Genomic DNA, 17708 nt, shown 5'->3' with positions numbered 1-17708 from the left:
CTGGATGCCCATCTCTCATTCCGCCGTCTCTGGTCTCTTTTTTTTTGGGTTTTGCTCTGCCTTTTCAGTACATGTTTTCCACACGTCGATCATCGTAGTTCGTCGACTACTTCCACCTTTCTTCTTGACTTTTTCCTTCCGTTTCCGGATTTCTTTCTCTCACAATTCTCTGCTTCTGTCTCCCTCGCTCCCGAACGCCGCCTTATCTCGCTCTCCGACCTTGCGATCTCAGTCACGAAAATCTGCTTCTTTCGCTCTCTTTCTCTTTTAAATCTCAGTTAAAGCGATTCTACTGGTCTCAAATTACACCATATTTGAGGGCGAAAATTTAATTCTGTAGAAGGGGAGAGCTTCCCAGTGATTCTTTAAAATCAGAGAGCTCCCCAGTGATTCTTTAAAATCAGAGAGCTCCCCTTTTACCACTGCAACAGAGGTTCTTCAAATTCTCCCCATTTCTCATCCTAAACCCTAATTTCCAAACAACTATTTCTTAATTTCAAATTTTTAAATTTGTTCAGGCACGATTACCGCGCGTATTTCTACAAGGTCTTCAAGCTTTACACAAAGCTATGGATCGCAAGACACTCCTCTGTCTCTTCTCTCACGCATCTTCAACTCTGTCTCTTTCACTCGTGAGGTACCTGCCGATGTAAAGCTTCAATTTCCATGTTAAGGTTCCATTTTTCTTCATTTCTGGGATTTGGATTTTAATTTCATCAATTTATTTTTATTAAATTTGGTTGTGTGATTAATAATTTTTCTTCTTAATTTTAGTAATATTTTGAGTTCTTTTTTTTTTTCTTTACAAATTTCGATTAAATTGCATGCAGTTGAATTATTTTAAAATTCCCTGTATATTTATTATTTGTTTCCAATAGCAAGTAATCAGGTAGTATATTTTATGAAAACTCTGATTAATTTTTACATATTCTTCTTTTCTGGTGAGAAGGTTAGGGATAAGCTCGCACCCAAACTCGAGAGTGACCCAACCTGTTTGCTCTATTTTTGGATTTCGTTTTTAAATTTGATATATTTTTTTTTTTAAATTTCTCTTCTAGCAGTTATGGTGGAGTTGGGGAGGAAGAACATAGTCTTCAGCAACTGAGCTTCAAAGCTATGTCGCTTTTTCCCTCTCAATGTTTCATCGAGGAAGACGATGGTCAGTTGGTACTATGTTTTTGAAAAATGATTTTTGAAGAAGTTTTTGGAAAGTTTTGATATTTTTTAGCTTATGAATTCATATTTTTTAGGAATCAAATGGACCCAAGATTGGTATTTTGAAATCCTATCTAATCTGTGGTTGCAAGTAGGGTGTTTGAACTCGGGTGAAAAGGGATGCGTATCCGCTCTAGCCAATATGACTATGCCTACGTTTGAGTCTAATGATTTTTATCTTTGTATGTTTGCATTTGCAGAGTCTGAGGAGAAGAAAGTGGAGGCTGAAAGTCAATGGACTCCCACAAGGAGAAAGTTGAAAATCCATTCGTAGATTTTTTTAATTTAAATTTCTGGGTTATGCTCAAATTTTCGTTAAATTTGTGGGTTTTTTTGGTGTGATTTTATCTGAAAGTTCTGGTTGCCTTGAAGGATAGTAAGCCTCTTCACTCTCTTCCTTTTTTTCTCTCTAAACTCTTTTTGTGGAATATATTTTGTTTGATTGCAGAGTTTTTAGTTCTTAAAAATCTCCAATATTTTTTATTTGGTTTCCTCTTGATTTTTGTTGCCTAAACTCTATGAAGGGTTTGCTTTTTGGATTGTGAACTTAAACAGTCGAAGAAGGTTTATTTAATGGTTGAAGAAATTGATGATTGTTTGGTCGTCAAATATTTCTCCTCTTTTGTTTGTTTGATTTCTTTCTAATATTCAAATAATTATTGTTGTGTGATCCTGATAGCACTGTTGCTGCAGCTCGAATAGATCTGTACCAGAGCATGGGAGATGCCCTTCCGCAGCAGTATGGTGGCTCTGCAGCTCACAACACTGTATGTTCTTATTCTATTCTTGGGTTAGAGCATGCATATGTTGACAGTTGGTAGATGTCATAGATCAACCCCTATCTTCTAACGTGAAATAAAAAAAGAAGAAAAACTCAACTTTAATCAGATGTCCACTGAAAAGAAAACAAATCACATTACAGACCAATACCTTTTTGCAGTCTTCTTGAAAACAACTTATCTGGGTATCTTCCGCCAGAGTTCTTGGAGTTGCCAAGCTTATTAATATTGTATGTTTTCTTACTTCGGAACATAAATTTGTGCCTTAATTATGTTTTCATCCTTTCCTTTCTTAAATTTTCATACTGTTGGGAACAATTCTCTAGACTTTCCTTTTACTGCAACATAATTTGAGGGATGCAATCCCGTATCAAATTTCTTAGCCCTATAATCTTATTTGTTTTGCAGTCAAGTTGACAACAACTTTGGTGGGACTACAATTCCAAATTCGTATAGCAACATGTCTAAACTGTTCAAGTTGTAAGTGCTGCTTCTGATTCTAAGTCTTTTAGTAGGTTTAAAGGTAAAATTGTTTGATCTAAGGACTACAATCTCTATTTATTCATGCATCAGATTTAAAGCTCCAACTACGGAGGTGTAAATCCAAAAGATTTGTGATTAATCATAGCAACAATAGAGGGAATCATATTTTTTGTTGGGAAACGCATATTTCCAACCACTGCAGGGAACATCTCCCGTTTCTATCTGATGTTATATCACATTAGGTGATGGTGCTGGTTGTTTGGAATGGCAATCGAGAAGTAGCTCTTAATATTTAACACGACAAATCATGTCAAGATTGAATGTCTTTGTGTTTTTGTTGTTTCTTTCAGGAGTTTGAGGAACTGCAACATACAATGGCCTATTCTTGATTTCAGTAGGATTCCAAACCATGGTTATGCACAGGTTCAAGTTTAATTGTGTAAAAAATGGACAGATTGATCGCCGTCACTCATACCTGCATTTCAGGAAACAAGTTTATCTCTTGCCAATTTTGTGTACCCACTTTTTATTCATCATGGTTAGTGCTCGCTTGCAACCCAATTTGCTGCTACAATGTTTTGCGTTTTACAATCTGTTCATGCTTAAACCTCTTCCAATTTTGCAATCCTGTGTAAATCTTGCAGGTCAAGATGGGACACCTATCTGGGCAATGTTGGGATGTCTAGGCTTGGGTGGAGACGTGGACTTATGGAAGTGGTGAAGTAGCTTAGCTCTATCTCATTAGCTCTCACCTGTTCTGTTTAAGCTCATTGGTGTTGACTCTGAGGTTTTTCAAAACTCTCCGTTTTCGAAGTCTGAAGCTTAGGATCCCATTCAACCACAAGGAACTAGAATAATTGAAAAAAAAATGTTTTGGCGTCCAAAAAGAAGCATGTGCAATCCTCTAATTTTATTAATATAAAAGAAGTGATGCAAATCCAGTAAAGATGTAAATAAGAGCTATTAGTGGAAAAAATAGTTGTATAATTCCAGGCCTGGAAGAAGGCTACAATGTATATGAGAATAACGTATCTTTATAGTGTTTATGTTTGTTCATTTCTCCCTTACGGTTTTTTATGCCTGTTAACGCTTGAACAATGATGCAGGTCAATCAAGCAGATAAGATTCAGAAAGAAAACTCCACATCTGTTGCCAGCAATGCTCATGGGGAGAAGTATAGGAAACCAAGGCCTACAAATCTGAAGCCTTTTAGGTTTAGAACTGATGTATGTGAAACCTGTTGTGACCAATTTCTTTAATAAGTATTAATAGCATTGATGCTTAATATGATATGTTTTGGGTTTTTTTTTAGGAAAGAGGGATGTTTAAGGAAGCAACTTTGGAGAAAAAAGCTCATGCACCACTGAAGGAGATCACATTAGTCATGAATCCAGGGGCAAAGTCAACAAGCAAACATCAGAATGTGATACAGGTATACTTGGGAGCTACAATTGCTTTGTGTGTGGTTTGAATCTGAACATTTACATTGTGTATCACCGTCATATATGCAACTTTGTTATGTGTGATGGTGTATTTACGCATGACTGAAATGGATGATCTAATTTTATGCAATTTATAATTTTGGGTTTCTCTAATTTTCTGTTTTTTTTGTGATTTATTTGATGAAAGTTTCAATCTTCAAGTACATTTTTCATATATGTACTCAACAAATGTCACGATTACTGATCCTCTGGTTTTTTGGGCTACAAATTAAATTTTGGGGTTGTTTGAATTTGTTTAATGTGGTCCACGATTAATCGATTTGATATTCTAAGTTCTTTGTAGGCAAAACATTGGAGCAGATGGTCATATTTAGAAGTGCAAACGAGGATGCAGTTCTTGGTGTTGCATGAAGTTGATGTGCATGAGATGGACATCCATCCTGTCTCCAATGGAAGAAATTTGATGTCACCATCTTCAGCTTTCCTCATGCAGGCCATTACTCTTGGCTAAGTGAAAAGTACTCGGACCTTATTCAGTAAGTCACTAATTATTCATTTCAATTAAACGATTATTAGGATATTATGTGTAAATAGGATTGTAAATATGTTGTATATATAATTTTCAATCCCGCAGCAACGCGCGGGCACCATTGCTAGTTATATATACTAAAAGCAAGTTGAACCCGGCACTGTTCAGCAATAGTGTCCGAACGGATCTGCCCCTGGTTTGTTTGGCTTTTGGCGCTGGTTTCTTCCTTTTCTATAGTAAAATTCCTACTTTGCCCGCGCTGGGTGGGGGGGTTTTCCAGTGGCCGAATTGCCCTTCGGCTTTTTCATGCCTTCTGATTGTTTTTGGTGGTTCGTGCAGGGACAAGCTGGGAATTGTGTGTGACATGTGTCGGTCATCGTGCTATTCTCTTTTGGGATTTATTTTGCTTGCTTTTTGTTTCAGTTTCTCACTTGCATTGGTGGTTTTCTATCGCTCTCAATGCCGTTCATTAACAGTGTCGTTCTGGTTTTACCCCTAATCTAACGCACGAGTTTTGGAATTGATGATTTTGCCCCTCGATCCAATTTGCTCTTGGTGATGTGTGATGCGTGTGCGTGTTGTGTTTTGTAGAAAGGATGCTGGAAGCATGTTTTGGTTGGTTTTGGTTCTACATTATGCCATGTGTTGATCATCTCCTTCCATTTGAGAAAGAGGTCTGGTGGTAGTAACGAAGGCCCATTTCTCAAAAAAAAAAATAATGAATGCGAAGTGGCAGAAATATAAATATATATATATATATATATATATATATAGATGGCTGTGGTAGTATTTGGACAATAAGAGTGACACGTGTGCAGACACGATACTACGGTAGGATTTGGACAATGCTTGCGTACTCAAATGTGGGTATCCAACTTACTGACGCTTTTAGTTGGACCAATAGTATCATGACACATGTTATTTTAAAACAAATTAAATATACCAGTTATTCTTGTAACCAAACGTCCCGAAACACTCACTCTCTTCCGTGACTGTTCATCTTCTAACCCATCGTCGCCGTCGACGAGCATGAGAGGGTGGGGTTGGCTTTGGGGTCGACGGAAAAGAGAGATTGGTAATGGCTCACCGGAGAAGAGAGGGATTGAGAGGAAACATGTTGGTAATGAGGGAGGCGAGTGGGTGGAGAGGGGACGGGGGTGGGTCTGACGGCGTCACGGCAGCCATGGTAGATTTGCCATGGCAGCACCAAATCAAGGGAGGAAGGAAGGAAGGAGATGGATCAGTGTGTTTAAAGTATGGCGGATTGGGCGACTCTGGTTGGTGATGGTGGGAAAAGATGGTGGATTGTGATGGACGGCTGGGTAGTGTTTCACTGAGGAAGAAGACATGTGTTTGGATAGCAGAATAACACATGTTTGGCTAGAAGAATAAAGGCTGATTGGTTATACATTAAATGAACATGTGTCGTTATTTAATTGTTCTACGTAATAAAATCAGTATATTTGTTACTCCCCAGTGAGTACCCGAAGTATTCTCCGTAGGATTTCTGGTTGTATGTGACGGAATGCAATATATCAATTGCCAGCTTCAATAGATCTCTATGTAATTTGATTCATTTATTTATTTATGTATTGGTCCCTAAAAATAGGTTAACATTGACTGAAAGAGAGAGAGAACAAAACAAAGAGAACAATGGCATCTGTTTCTGAGTGCGGCCGGCCGGACAAGATAAACCAAGGCATAATCCAAGGGGCGCCACCCGGCAAGTGTTTAAAAGTGTATTGCTCTTTTTAATATATATTTGTCACGTATTCAAAATATTCGTTACCCATTCAATAGACATCACAAGTTCATTAGAGATGTCATTATATTGGATGTTTCTAGATAATATTTTTGATATAAAAACGTAACTAATAGCTATGAAGTCTTTCAATCATGATTAAGAAACTTAACGATTTTCAACTTAATTAAAAAAGTGAAAATTTTGATGAGATTTGATTTATTTTAGAACACCTATACTTTATGGCATGGATACCAGTGTGTCCATATGATTATAATCTTCATTCTTTCTTCTATATTTTTTAACCTTATACCGACTAATTTGACCTTACCATAAACACAATTTGCGTTTAGAATATTATAAGCAAAGCTGTGGGAAATTATAAAGATGCAGCCTTTTAGGTTCCACCTTTTCTGCCTTTTAGACTTTGGATTTGTAGTTGCGTTTCTTACCATCTTTCTGCTTGTCGGCATGAAGGTTTTGGCTTTCATGTGCTATTTATCTATTAAATTAATAACAATAATTGCTCACTTAAAAATAAGTAAGAACTCCTATTTAAAATTCTTAGTATTTTAATCAAAGAACTTTGTATTTATAATCAGAACCATTCATACTATGAATTACATTGTAAAGATCATTTATGCAAAAAACAAACTAAAACTAAGGTCGTTTAGTCAATCTATTGTAGCAAATACATAGACGGATCGTAATGCTTTTACAAATACCGTTCATTTGTTTTTAAACACTTTGATGACTAAACAACCTAAGTTTTAATTGATTTTTTGCAGAGATGATCTTTATAGGATGATTTATAATATGAACGGTTCTGATTATAAACATAAAGTTCTATAAATTGATAACGAACAATTTTGAGAAATTTTGAGTAGAAGTTCCTACTCATATCTGAGTACCCAGGTATTGTTCTTAAATTAATCACTAATTGCTACATCTTAAGTTTTCTTTTGTTTGTCTATTTATGTCAGTCGCACACTGGTTTAAATTAAAAGTGTGTTATTCACAATCATTTTTTACTTCTCGCACATTTTTATTAATTTTTACCATCGATCTTCTTTAATTCATGCGATTTAATGATCGAAAATTAAAAAATTTGTGTAAGAAATAAAAATAAATTTGTAAAGAACACAATCCTAAATTAATCTATATTGCAGGTCCAAAACTCGACCTCGGGAGCACATGTGGCAGCATATTTATTCTAGTCAATGTAATTGTGTTATGTCATAATCACAGTTAAAGTTATAAAATGAAGGGAATTTGCCTGAAATGAGAATTTTACAAATCTCAATTGCTAAAATAATAATAAATAAAAAAATAACAACATTTCAATCAAATATTGATGACGTTATCAATTAAATATTATGCACGTATCAGTAAAATTCGAAAATAAAAAATAAAAAATTAGTCTGACTAATTGATTGGCCGAGGCTATGACAAGCACAGTAGTATTTCACATGTGAAATCAAATATATCCGAAATGCTTTGACCCGGAAAAATGCTGACCTAAAACACCAAGTTGTAGTTCTCTTGGGATTTGTAGCAGGTTTTGCAGCATTAGTTTTAATATTCCACAGTTTCATACATTTTCAGTATCATATTATTTGGCTCCAAGAGAGAGAGAGAGAGAGATGAAAATGTCAACTGGGTTCTTCGTCCTCCTCCTTTTGATGCTCTGTGCAAGTTCAGTTCGTGCGCAGCGCCGGATAGGTTAGCGTTTTTTTTTCGAAGCCAAATGATATGTTGTCTTGTCTGATCATTTTCTTTATGCATCTGCTTGTAACTTCTTGTTTAGATCTAAATGTACTTGTAGAAAAAGAATCTGTTCCTTTCGATTTGTTGCTTGAGTTCTAAGACTTATTTCATTTATTTGTTTTGGAGTAGACTTCATAAGCATTGATTGTGGTTCTCCCTCGAAGCTCTACGAAGACACGGATACGAACATAACATACTCACCGGATGGAGATTACATAGACACAGGGATAAACCAGAACATCTCTTCTGAATTTATGTATCCAAACAATCCCAACCTCCCTTTCCCTCTCTCAGACCTCAGGAGTTTTCCTCAAGGAAACAAAAATTGCTACGTGTTGAAACCCGAAGCAGGAAATGGCAGTTTGAATTTGATTAGAGCTACCTTCTTGTATGGAAACTACGATGGAGAAAACAAGCTGCCCGAATTTGATCTCTATCTCGGCGTCAACTTTTGGTCGACAGTGAGGTTTGAAAATGCTTCAGATATTGTTACTAAGGAGATTATAGGTTTTGCAGAATCAAATACCGTGGACATTTGTCTAATAAATAAAGGGTTGGGAACTCCTTTCATTTCAGCGTTGGAATTTAGACCGCTTAATAGCTCAACTTATGGTACTGAATTTGGGACTTCTGCATCATTAGTACTCATTGAAAGACTGGACATTGGACAAGGCAATGGAACAGGTCGATATGGAGATGATGTTTATGATCGCATTTGGTCACGTCACATTTCACCTTCTTGGGATCCAATTAGTACTTCTTCGTCGATTACTACCTATGAGAACGGTTATAGAGTGCCATTGGAAGTAATCCGGACTGCAGCTACACCTCAGAATGCAAGTGAACCCTTAAATTTGTACTGGAACACAACTGACATGAATGCTCGGTTTTATGTTTTTATGTACTTTGCTGAAGTGGAGAAACTTGAGAAGAATCAGTCAAGAAAATTCAAAATATCATGGAATGGATCTCCATTGTTCGGACCATTCACTCCCCGTTACTTACAGGCAGACGTGATATCTAATTCAAGAGCTCTGGTGGGAAAGGATCACGAAATTTCTTTACACAAGACAGAGGACTCTTCCCTTCCGCCGATTCTGAATGCTGTTGAAGTTTTCCAAGTTATGCAGCTGGTTGAATCACCTACTTATGGTGAAGATGGTATGTCTTCCTTTGTTAAATCAACAAGAACATTCTTACAAGTATTGATATATGCTTATTTCCTCTGGAAAAGAAATGCTTGTTGAAAAATATAAAAATCCCACCTTGGAATCCTGACAATATAAAATACAACATATAGTAGCGAACTGTGCGTATGATTAAGTTGGAAACAATGTTGGTGACCGCTGGTTGTTCTCTCTTAAATTTGACCAATTTTTAGCTTTATCTGTCCTGTTTGATCTAGTTTTGTTAATGACTGCAGATGATGCCATAACGAACGTCAAAACTACATATCAAATAAAAAAAATCTGGGCTGGTGATCCTTGTGGACCTAGGAATTTCTCTTGGGAAGGACTAGAATGCAACTACAGCGTTTTGATTCCTCGGATTATTTCCCTGTGAGTCCTTCTAAGGAACTAGTCTTCTTACAATTTCTTTGTCTTTTCAATCTAATTCTAAGCCGATTTGTCTTTTATTGTGATTAGAAACTTGAGTTCAAGCAATTTGAATGGGATAATAGCTGCTTCCATTGCCAATCTCTCATCACTGGAGTCCTTGTAATTGTTCTTCACTGTTGCTTCCTTGAAGACTCATCTTGCCGAATTTATCCACCTTACTATCTTGCAGAACCTACTAACTATAATGCTTTTCTTCCCAGAGATTTGTCGAACAATAACCTAACCGGGCCAGTGCCTCAGTTCTTGGAAGAACTAAAGTCGCTCACTCTCTTGTAAGTGCAATCTCTACATGATCATAGACTCATTTGATACTAGAATTCCATATTATTAAGAATTGATCTGCAGGAATTTGAAAGGCAATCAATTGTCTGGTTCGGTTCCAAACGCTCTTCGCGAGAGATCAGAAGCTGGATTACTTGTACTGAGGTAAAAATCGCTTCTTGTGTATCTGGTTTGGAAACATGCCTTTGGTTTAAAAAATAACGGAAATAAGAAGAATTTTTGTGTTCATTTCAGCGTGGATACCGAAAATCTTTGTGGCTCGGGTTCATGCAAAAAGAAGAAGAAAATTGTTGCTCCAATAGTTGCGTCGTTAGTATCAGCACTAGCAGTCGTTATAGTGCTGATGCTAGCATGGAAATTGAGAAGAAAAAGAGAATCAGGTACCTTTACAGATCTCAGTAGCTCCCCAAATTGTAACAGTATTACTTTGAACAAAGAAGAACTCTCGAAACAGGTTGTCTAGATCGAATGAAAATTTATACAATGCGTACAGATAATTTTTTGTGTACTTAAAGGTACAGAAGCAGAACCCTTTAACAAAACAGCTATAGCATCAAAGAAGTGCCAGTTTACTCATGAGGAGGTTTTAGATATCACCAAAAACTTACAAACCTCAATCGGGAAAGGAGGATTTGGGACTGTGTACCATGGTTGCATGAAAGACGGAACCCAAGTTGCGGTAAAAATGCTTTCTGCATCATCAACTCAAGGACCTAGGGAGTTCCAAACAGAGGTTTGTCATTTAGAATTTCTTGGAATGCAAGGTAAATGCCAAGCCTAGTCTCGTTTGATGCACGTTGTGATGAGTTTGTTCTTGACTGCAGGCTGAGCTCCTGATGAGAATCCATCATAGAAACTTGGCCTCGTTTATTGGATACTGCGATGATGCGAACAACTTGGCACTTATATACGAGTACATGGCTAATGGCAACCTAAAAAACTCTCTCTCAGGTATAATCTTGTTATCAAGATAGAGAAATTTCGCCAGTTTATGTTGGTCCATCTTAAATCTAGTGAACACAACACACATTATTGGTTGCAGATGCAGAAAGGAGTTCGCAGATGACATGGGAAATGAGACTTCATATAGCAATCGATGCTGCACAAGGTTCGTGCTTCCTGTTATTTCAGTGAAATAGATGTGATGATGTTTACACAAATTATTGTTCTACTAACGGAATGCAAAATTTGGTTCGCAGGTCTCGAGTACTTGCATCACGGATGCAAGCCGCCTATTGTCCACAGAGACGTGAAGACAGCCAACATTCTCTTAAGCGAAAACTTGGAAGCTAAAATAGCGGATTTTGGTCTTTCCAAGGTTTTTGCTAGTGACATTGAGACTCAAGTGGTCAGCACAGTCATGGGAACAGCCGGATATCTTGATCCAGAGTATGTTTAGATTTTCTCATTCTATTACCATTATAATCATGCGAAAATACGATGCAAAAACAAGGAACAAACTCTTAATCAAAAATAAAATTGAAGGGGCACTAAACCAACAATAAGCTGCATACAAACCACGACGTTGTGATTAATGAATATTAGTTTTTGTTTACAGATACTACAATTGCCAAAGGCTGAATGAAAAGAGTGATGTGTATAGTTTTGGGGTAGTTCTATTAGAGCTAATCACCGGCCAACCTGCAGTGATAAAAAGTGATGAAGTAATCCACATAGCAACGTGGGTGAGTTCTGAGCTCGAAAAAGGGGAACTTAAATGTATTGTAGATCAAAGGATGCAAGGAGAGTTCGATGAGCATTCGGTCTGGAAAGCCTTAGAGATAGCAATGGCGTGCACAACCTCTACCTCCCAACACAGAGTCGCAATGGATGTTGTATTGTCTGAGCTCAAATATTGCTTGGAAATGGAGTTGTCTAGGCATCGAGAAAGAACTCCAAGATCAACAGAAGAACTTCGCGCTGCGTTTGGGCCGTATAATCATAGTTCACCTGAAGTTCTCTCCGTGTATACAGATTCCACAAATGTTGATTCTATGACCGGACCGTTTGCTAGGTAACTGGTGACTTTTCCGGCTAGTTGACGAAGAAGATATACATACTACAATATCCATAAAGTTCTTTTCTTTCTTTGATCCTTTTGTATATTACTTTGGATTTCTTTCTGTATATATTATATGTGTTTGGGAGTGCTTTTAAAATAAAAAATAGAAGCACTTTATTAAAAACACTTATGAGCATAAGTGTTTTTTAAAGAAGCATTTCTAAATGGTTTGTAATTCATTTTGAGTTTTTTATTTGGTATACAAGTTTTCACTTCATTTTTTTGTTCAATGAAGTAAATCAATCCAAATTATGTTCCTAGATGTTGTATCTTATCTACTTTTCTTGGAGGTTATCATGCATGGTTTGAGACTTTAAACTAAGTAGAGTGGGAGAATAAATTGGTATTAAATTTGTCATCAACGAGATTTGAATATAAGATCATGCAGTTATAAGTGAAAATGAATATCACTAGATTAGTACTAAGTGACTTTAAAATACATTTTTTCAACCACTATACATATCTTTTGGAGTGTACAAATTAGCACGTGTATAGCGTATAAAATAAGTGAAACCAGAATAGAATAATTAGTCAAATGCCTACTTGATACATAAGTGCTCAACAATTGATTCCATATTATTGGTTTTATCCGATGCTATGTACAGCATGACAAACAAGACCTCAATCGTTTTACTTTTACAACCGATTTCAAATGTTTTTCAATAATACAGGACATTTCGAATGAATGTTAAAAAGTTTTATGTTACTGGGAGGTTCCTTGGTCATGAATTCCACCCAATGACGATAACGTTGTTTTGTGGCGACACAATTAGAATTTGGTGCAAAAAAGGAGGTTTCTTTTGTTTCAAGTTATTTGCAAATACATCACCGTTTCGTATGAATTGTGCTTGGGGGATTGCTTTCCTCCGGTTGAATGGGATATTTTGCAGGCTGGGGTTTTCTTTGAGTGGGGATATTCAAATAGGGTTAGTGAGAGTGCTCGAAGTGATGTGTTGCTAATCTGTTTTCTTCCGAAACTCTGTGAAACGATGACATGAAGGAGTAACACTCGCTTCTGTAACCGCATAGATAGATGAATTTAAAGAGGCACATATAGCACATATATAGTTTGTTGTATTTTGATTACAAGTCTGTTACAGCTGTCCATGTAACTAATTCCTAGATCAGTCTATTAATCAGGTGTAATTAGTTACTAAGCTATTTTTCACATGTATATATAAACTGGTTGTAATTCCTTATTCATTAAGAAATGAGAAATCCAAGAGTCATTTCTTATACGGTATCACTCGCCTCTCTGCTCACGCACCGATCCTAGCTTCCTCTGCAATCTTTGATTTCTCCTCCCAAATCTAGTTTCTCTTTGCAAAACCTTGATCGACAATGGCATCTTCTACTTCTTCGCCTGCAAATCCAGAAGTTTTTGCTCAGAATCCCTCTCCTCTTTCATCAAATCCCACTCCGATAAACCCTAATTCTTCGATTTCTTCAATTTCCATCCAAAACATCAGTTGTATGGTTCCTACAAAGCTTAAGAGGGACAATTATCTCGTCTGGAAGGCTCTTTTTGCTCCAATCTTCCGGCATTACAAACTTACAGGTATCATCGATGGATCGGAGACATGTCCACCGCCTTTTCTTCTCAATCAATCCAGCACAAGTACTGCAGTTCCTAACCCTGATTTCGAGATCTGGTTTGAAAAGGATCAAAATATCCTCATCTGGTTGAATTCCACTCTCTCTGAAGATCTTATTCCATTCACCATCGGCGTCACCTTGTCTCGAGAATTATGGCAGATTCTGGAACAACGTTTTGGCGGAGTCTCGGCGGCGCACATTCACCAGCTCCAATCGCGTCTTCATGCGATTCAGAAAGGAGATTTGTCAATTTCTGATTATCTGTAGCGTATCAAAGGCATCTCTGATGCTCTTATGGCTGCCGGTGCACCGGTGTCGGAACCCGATCTCATTGTTGTTACCTTAAATGGCCTCTCTGATGGTTACGAATCTTTCATTGATTCTATAATGCTTCGAATTTCATCTACCTCCTTAGATGAACTTCATGGATTACTCATGAACAAAGAGCTTTTCATGCATCGAAAGAAGAAAGCTCCGTCATCGTCTCTCACTGAACCATTTCAAGCATTTGCTGCTCAAGCTTCCCCTCTCCAGCAAGGTCTCTTGCCTACGCCTCCTCCCTCACAGGCATATGTTCTTCAACATTCTACCTACAACAATCGCAACAATTTCCAGCGCAATAATCATGGTCGAAGCAATTTTCAGAAACACAATCGAGGCCGTGGCAACTATCATGGAAATTATACCAACTCTGGCCCTGGAAATGGTTCTTTTCATCATAATCCTGGTACTTTCAATCGCAATTCTGGTGGATTTAATCATCCTTCTGGCCATCGATCTCCCTGTCAAATATGCAATTCCTTTGATCATGAGGCTCTTGATTGCTATGCTCGAATGAACCATGCTTTTGCTGGAAAGATTCCACCTGCCAAGCTTGCTACTATGTGTGCCACTACTGCTTCTTCTTCTCAGCCTACCTGGCTTCTGGACTCCGGTGCTACTGCGCATGTCACCAATGATATCTCCGCAATATCTTCTCCTATTCCGTATTCTGGTGAAGACAAGGTTTATGCTGGTGATGGCCAAGGTATGCCAATTCACCATACAGGTTCTTCTATTCTTCAAACACCACATGTTGTTTTTAGGTTACCTAATGTTCTTCATGTGCCACTGATGAAGTTCAATTTGCTCTATGCATATCAATTTCTAAGAGACAATTATTGCTCTTTAACTCTTGATTCTGATGGTTCTGTCATCAAGGACCGTTCCACTGGGAATATGCTTTTTCGCAGCCCAGTTAGGGATGGTTTCTATCCTCTGCAAGGTCAGCCTTTCCGAGCTTCATATTCTGCCCTTGTTAGCACTCAAGCTTCGTTACAACAATGGCATAAACGCCTCGATCATCCTTCCACAGCTATTTTCAAAAGGATTTTACATACAAATAAGCTTGTTCCTCATACTTCACCTTCTGTTCAGTTTTTTTGTGCAGACTATGCAATTGGTAAAAATCACAAGCTCCCATTTTCTTCTAGTACTACTACTGTCTCAGATAGGTTGGACTTAATTCATGATGATGTCTGGGGTCCCTGTCCAGTTTCATCTGTTAGTGGCTATAAGTACTATGTACTCTTTGTGGATGAGTATAGTAAATACAGTTGGATGTTTCCTTTACAACACAAGTCCGAAGTCTTCTCTACTTTTGTAAATTTCAAAGCATATGTTGAAAACTTACTTGGCAATAAAATCAAGATTTTTCGAACAGACTCAGGGGTGAGTTCACTGGTTCTGCTTTCACCTCTTTCTTGCTTCAACATGGTATTTCTCATCAGTATAGTTGTCCACACACACCTGAGCAAAATGGGTGTGTGGAACGTAAGCATCGACATCTTACTGAGACTGCACGGACACTTCTTGTTGCTTCCAAAGTTCCTCACAAGTTTTGGGTAGAAGCCTTTTCTACTGCAATGTATCTTATAAATCGCATGTCTATTTCTGGATCTTCTCAGTCTCCATGAGAACTTCTTTTCAACAAGCCTCCTGATTATTCCAAGTTAAAAGTCTTTGGTTGCTGCTGCTACCCTTGGCTCAAGCCATATCTGCAATCCAAATTGGATGGTAAAAGCAAATCTTGTGTGTTTCTTAGTTATAGCCTGCAACACAAAGGTTATTGGTGTTTAAATGTGTCTTCTAACCGAGTCTATATTTCACGGCATGTTCTCTTTAATGAAGATCATTTTCCATTTCATGATCTTTCTTTTCTTCACCATAGTTCTTCAAAGTGTTCTTCTTCTGTCCCCTCATCTCCGTCACCTAAGTTCTCCCTGCCATTTCCTCAGTCAAGTATCCCTGCCACACCATCTTCTTCAATGTTCTCTTCAGGACCTCCAAACACTTCATCCCCATCTTCTGTCTCTCCATCTCTATCTCCACAGCCACCTCCCAATTCTTCTTCATCTCCTAAGCACTCTCCTGCTCCATCTCCAACAGTTTCAGTTCCAGTAAACACTCATCCCATGCTTACCAGATCTAAAGCAGGCATTTTCAAGCCTCGAGTGCTAGCAGCCACAAAACACCCTATTGATTCCAGTTCCTTTGTGCCTACTACTTATTTGCAAGCCTCCAAGTTTGATCACTGGCATAAAGCCATGCTTGAAGAATTTCAAGCTCTCAAATCCACAGGCACTTGGACTCTTGTCTCTTCCTCTCCCGATCAAAACTTGGTAGGCTGCAAATGGGTTTTCCGGATCAAACGGAAACCTGATGGTTCTATTAATCGGTACAAAGCTCGTCTTGTTGCTAAGGGCTTCCATCAGCAAGAGGGTATTGATTTCAAGGAAACTTTCAGTCTGGTTGCTAAACCTGTTACTATTCATATTCTTCTTACACTGGTAGTGCAATATGATTGGTTTTTACACCAACTTGATATCAGTAATGCTTTTCTCCATGGCAATCTTCAAGAAAATGTGTTTATGCAACAACCCCCACGTTTCATTGATCCCTTCCAACCCTCCTATGTTTGTAAACTTCAAAAATCCCTCTATGGCTTGAAGCAAGCCCTTCGGGCATGGTATGACCAGCTGTTTCAAGCTTTGGTATCTCTTGGTTTCACAAACTCCAACTCTGATTGCTCTTTGTTTGTGAAACTTCAACCTTTCCATGTCCTAGTTCTTGTTTATGTGGATGATATCTTGGTGACTGGTCCCAATACCTCTCTGTGTCAACAGTTTATTCAGCAACTTCATTCCTTATTTCCTGTTAAGGATTTGGGTCCATTACACTATTTTCTTGGCCTAGAAGTTCACAGATCCGATGAGGGTATTTTCCTGTCTCAAAGAAAATATGCTTTAGATCTCTTAGTCAAGACAAACATGGCAGGTTATAAGCCCTGTTCTACTCCTCTCGTACCTCAGAAGCTTGATCATGTTGGAGATCTTTTGGCTGATCCTAAAGACTACAGGTCTATCGTCGGGGCATTACAGTATCTAACTTGGACAAGACATGATCTTTCCTTTGCCGTGAATCAAGTCTGTCAATTCCTCCACTATCCACGGGATTCCCACTTTCAAGCAGTTAAAAGAATCTTACGGTTCTTAAAAGGAACCTTTGATCAAGGAATGTGGTTTAAGAAGAGTCCCTTGCATCTTACTGCTTACTCTGATGCCGATTGGGCAGGTTGTGTGTTTGATCGCAGGTCCACCAGTGGATATTGTATATATTTGGGCAGCAACTTGATTAGTTGGAGTGCCAAAAAGCAACCTACTATTGCTCGCTCTTCTACAAAGGCTGAATATCGATCCCTTGCCCACACAACAGCTGAACTCACCTGGATATGTAAGATTTTCCGAGATGTTGCTCTTCACCTCACTACCATTCCTACTCTTTGGTGTGACAATGTTTCTGCTATTTCTCTGGCCTCAAATCCAGTATTTCATGCTCGTACAAAACATGTGGAAATTGATTATCATTACATTCGTGAACTTGTTCTTGCCAAGCTGCTTCAAGTGCAATATCTCAATACTCAGTACCAAATTGCTGATATCCACACCAAATCTCTTTCTAAAGCTCGGTTTCAATATCTTCATTCCAAGCTTTGCCTCGGCCCTCCTCCGTTCAACTTGAGGGGGTGTAAAGAGGCACATATAGCACATATATATTTTGTTGTATTTTGATTACAAATCTGTTATAGCTGTCCATGTAACTAATTCCTAGATCAGTCTATTAATCAGGTGTAATTAGTTACTAAGCTATTTTTC

At 37.9% G+C, this 17708-nt stretch overlaps 2 protein-coding genes across 4 annotated transcripts; both read left to right on the top strand.

The window, feature by feature from the left end:
- Positions 1 to 1323: 1323 nt before the first annotated feature.
- On the top strand, positions 1324 to 4579 carry LOC137748199 (uncharacterized). 3 transcript variants are annotated; one of them, XM_068488309.1, is made up of 7 exons: positions 1324 to 2224; positions 2403 to 2474; positions 2873 to 3015; positions 3122 to 3194; positions 3584 to 3703; positions 3790 to 3909; positions 4263 to 4579. In XM_068488309.1, the coding sequence occupies exons 3-7, from the start codon at positions 2924 to 2926 to the stop codon at positions 4428 to 4430; spliced, it is 573 nt and encodes a 190-aa protein (XP_068344410.1). In that variant the 5' UTR covers positions 1324 to 2224; positions 2403 to 2474; positions 2873 to 2923; the 3' UTR covers positions 4431 to 4579. The 3 variants fall into 3 exon arrangements, with proteins under 3 accessions (XP_068344410.1, XP_068344409.1, XP_068344411.1); XM_068488308.1 differs by having other exon boundaries at positions 1325 to 2224; positions 2828 to 3015; XM_068488310.1 differs by lacking the exon at positions 4263 to 4579 and having other exon boundaries at positions 1332 to 2224; positions 2828 to 3015; positions 3790 to 4068.
- Positions 4580 to 7744: 3165 nt separating this feature from the next.
- Positions 7745 to 12136, top strand: LOC137748137 (probable LRR receptor-like serine/threonine-protein kinase At4g29180). The gene is made up of 12 exons (XM_068488225.1): positions 7745 to 7911; positions 8086 to 9117; positions 9380 to 9515; positions 9603 to 9674; positions 9776 to 9847; positions 9921 to 10001; positions 10092 to 10237; positions 10373 to 10590; positions 10682 to 10808; positions 10900 to 10965; positions 11057 to 11246; positions 11416 to 12136. Exons 1-12 carry the CDS (start codon positions 7833 to 7835, stop codon positions 11873 to 11875), a joined length of 2679 nt encoding a protein of 892 aa, XP_068344326.1. The 5' UTR covers positions 7745 to 7832; the 3' UTR covers positions 11876 to 12136.
- Positions 12137 to 17708: the final 5572 nt, after the last annotated feature.

This window comes from Pyrus communis, chromosome 10, assembly GCF_963583255.1.
Source record: "Pyrus communis chromosome 10, drPyrComm1.1, whole genome shotgun sequence".
Taxonomy (NCBI): domain Eukaryota; kingdom Viridiplantae; phylum Streptophyta; class Magnoliopsida; order Rosales; family Rosaceae; genus Pyrus; species Pyrus communis.
This window is presented reverse-complemented; position numbering and strand designations above follow the sequence as displayed.

Excerpts from the sequence above, each read along its gene's own strand:
- LOC137748199 (XM_068488309.1), top strand. The coding sequence starts at position 2,924 with ATGGACAGATTGATCGCCGTCACTCATACCTGCATTTCAGGAAACAAG. Across the intron at positions 3,195-3,583 it reads GACGTGGACTTATGGAAGTG|GTCAATCAAGCAGATAAGAT; the intron begins GTGAAGTAGCTT and ends ACAATGATGCAG. Across the intron at positions 3,704-3,789 it reads CTTTTAGGTTTAGAACTGAT|GAAAGAGGGATGTTTAAGGA; the intron begins GTATGTGAAACC and ends GTTTTTTTTTAG.
- LOC137748137 (XM_068488225.1), top strand. The coding sequence starts at position 7,833 with ATGAAAATGTCAACTGGGTTCTTCGTCCTCCTCCTTTTGATGCTCTGT. Across the intron at positions 9,675-9,775 it reads CTCTCATCACTGGAGTCCTT|AGATTTGTCGAACAATAACC; the intron begins GTAATTGTTCTT and ends TTTTCTTCCCAG. Across the intron at positions 10,591-10,681 it reads CTAGGGAGTTCCAAACAGAG|GCTGAGCTCCTGATGAGAAT; the intron begins GTTTGTCATTTA and ends TCTTGACTGCAG.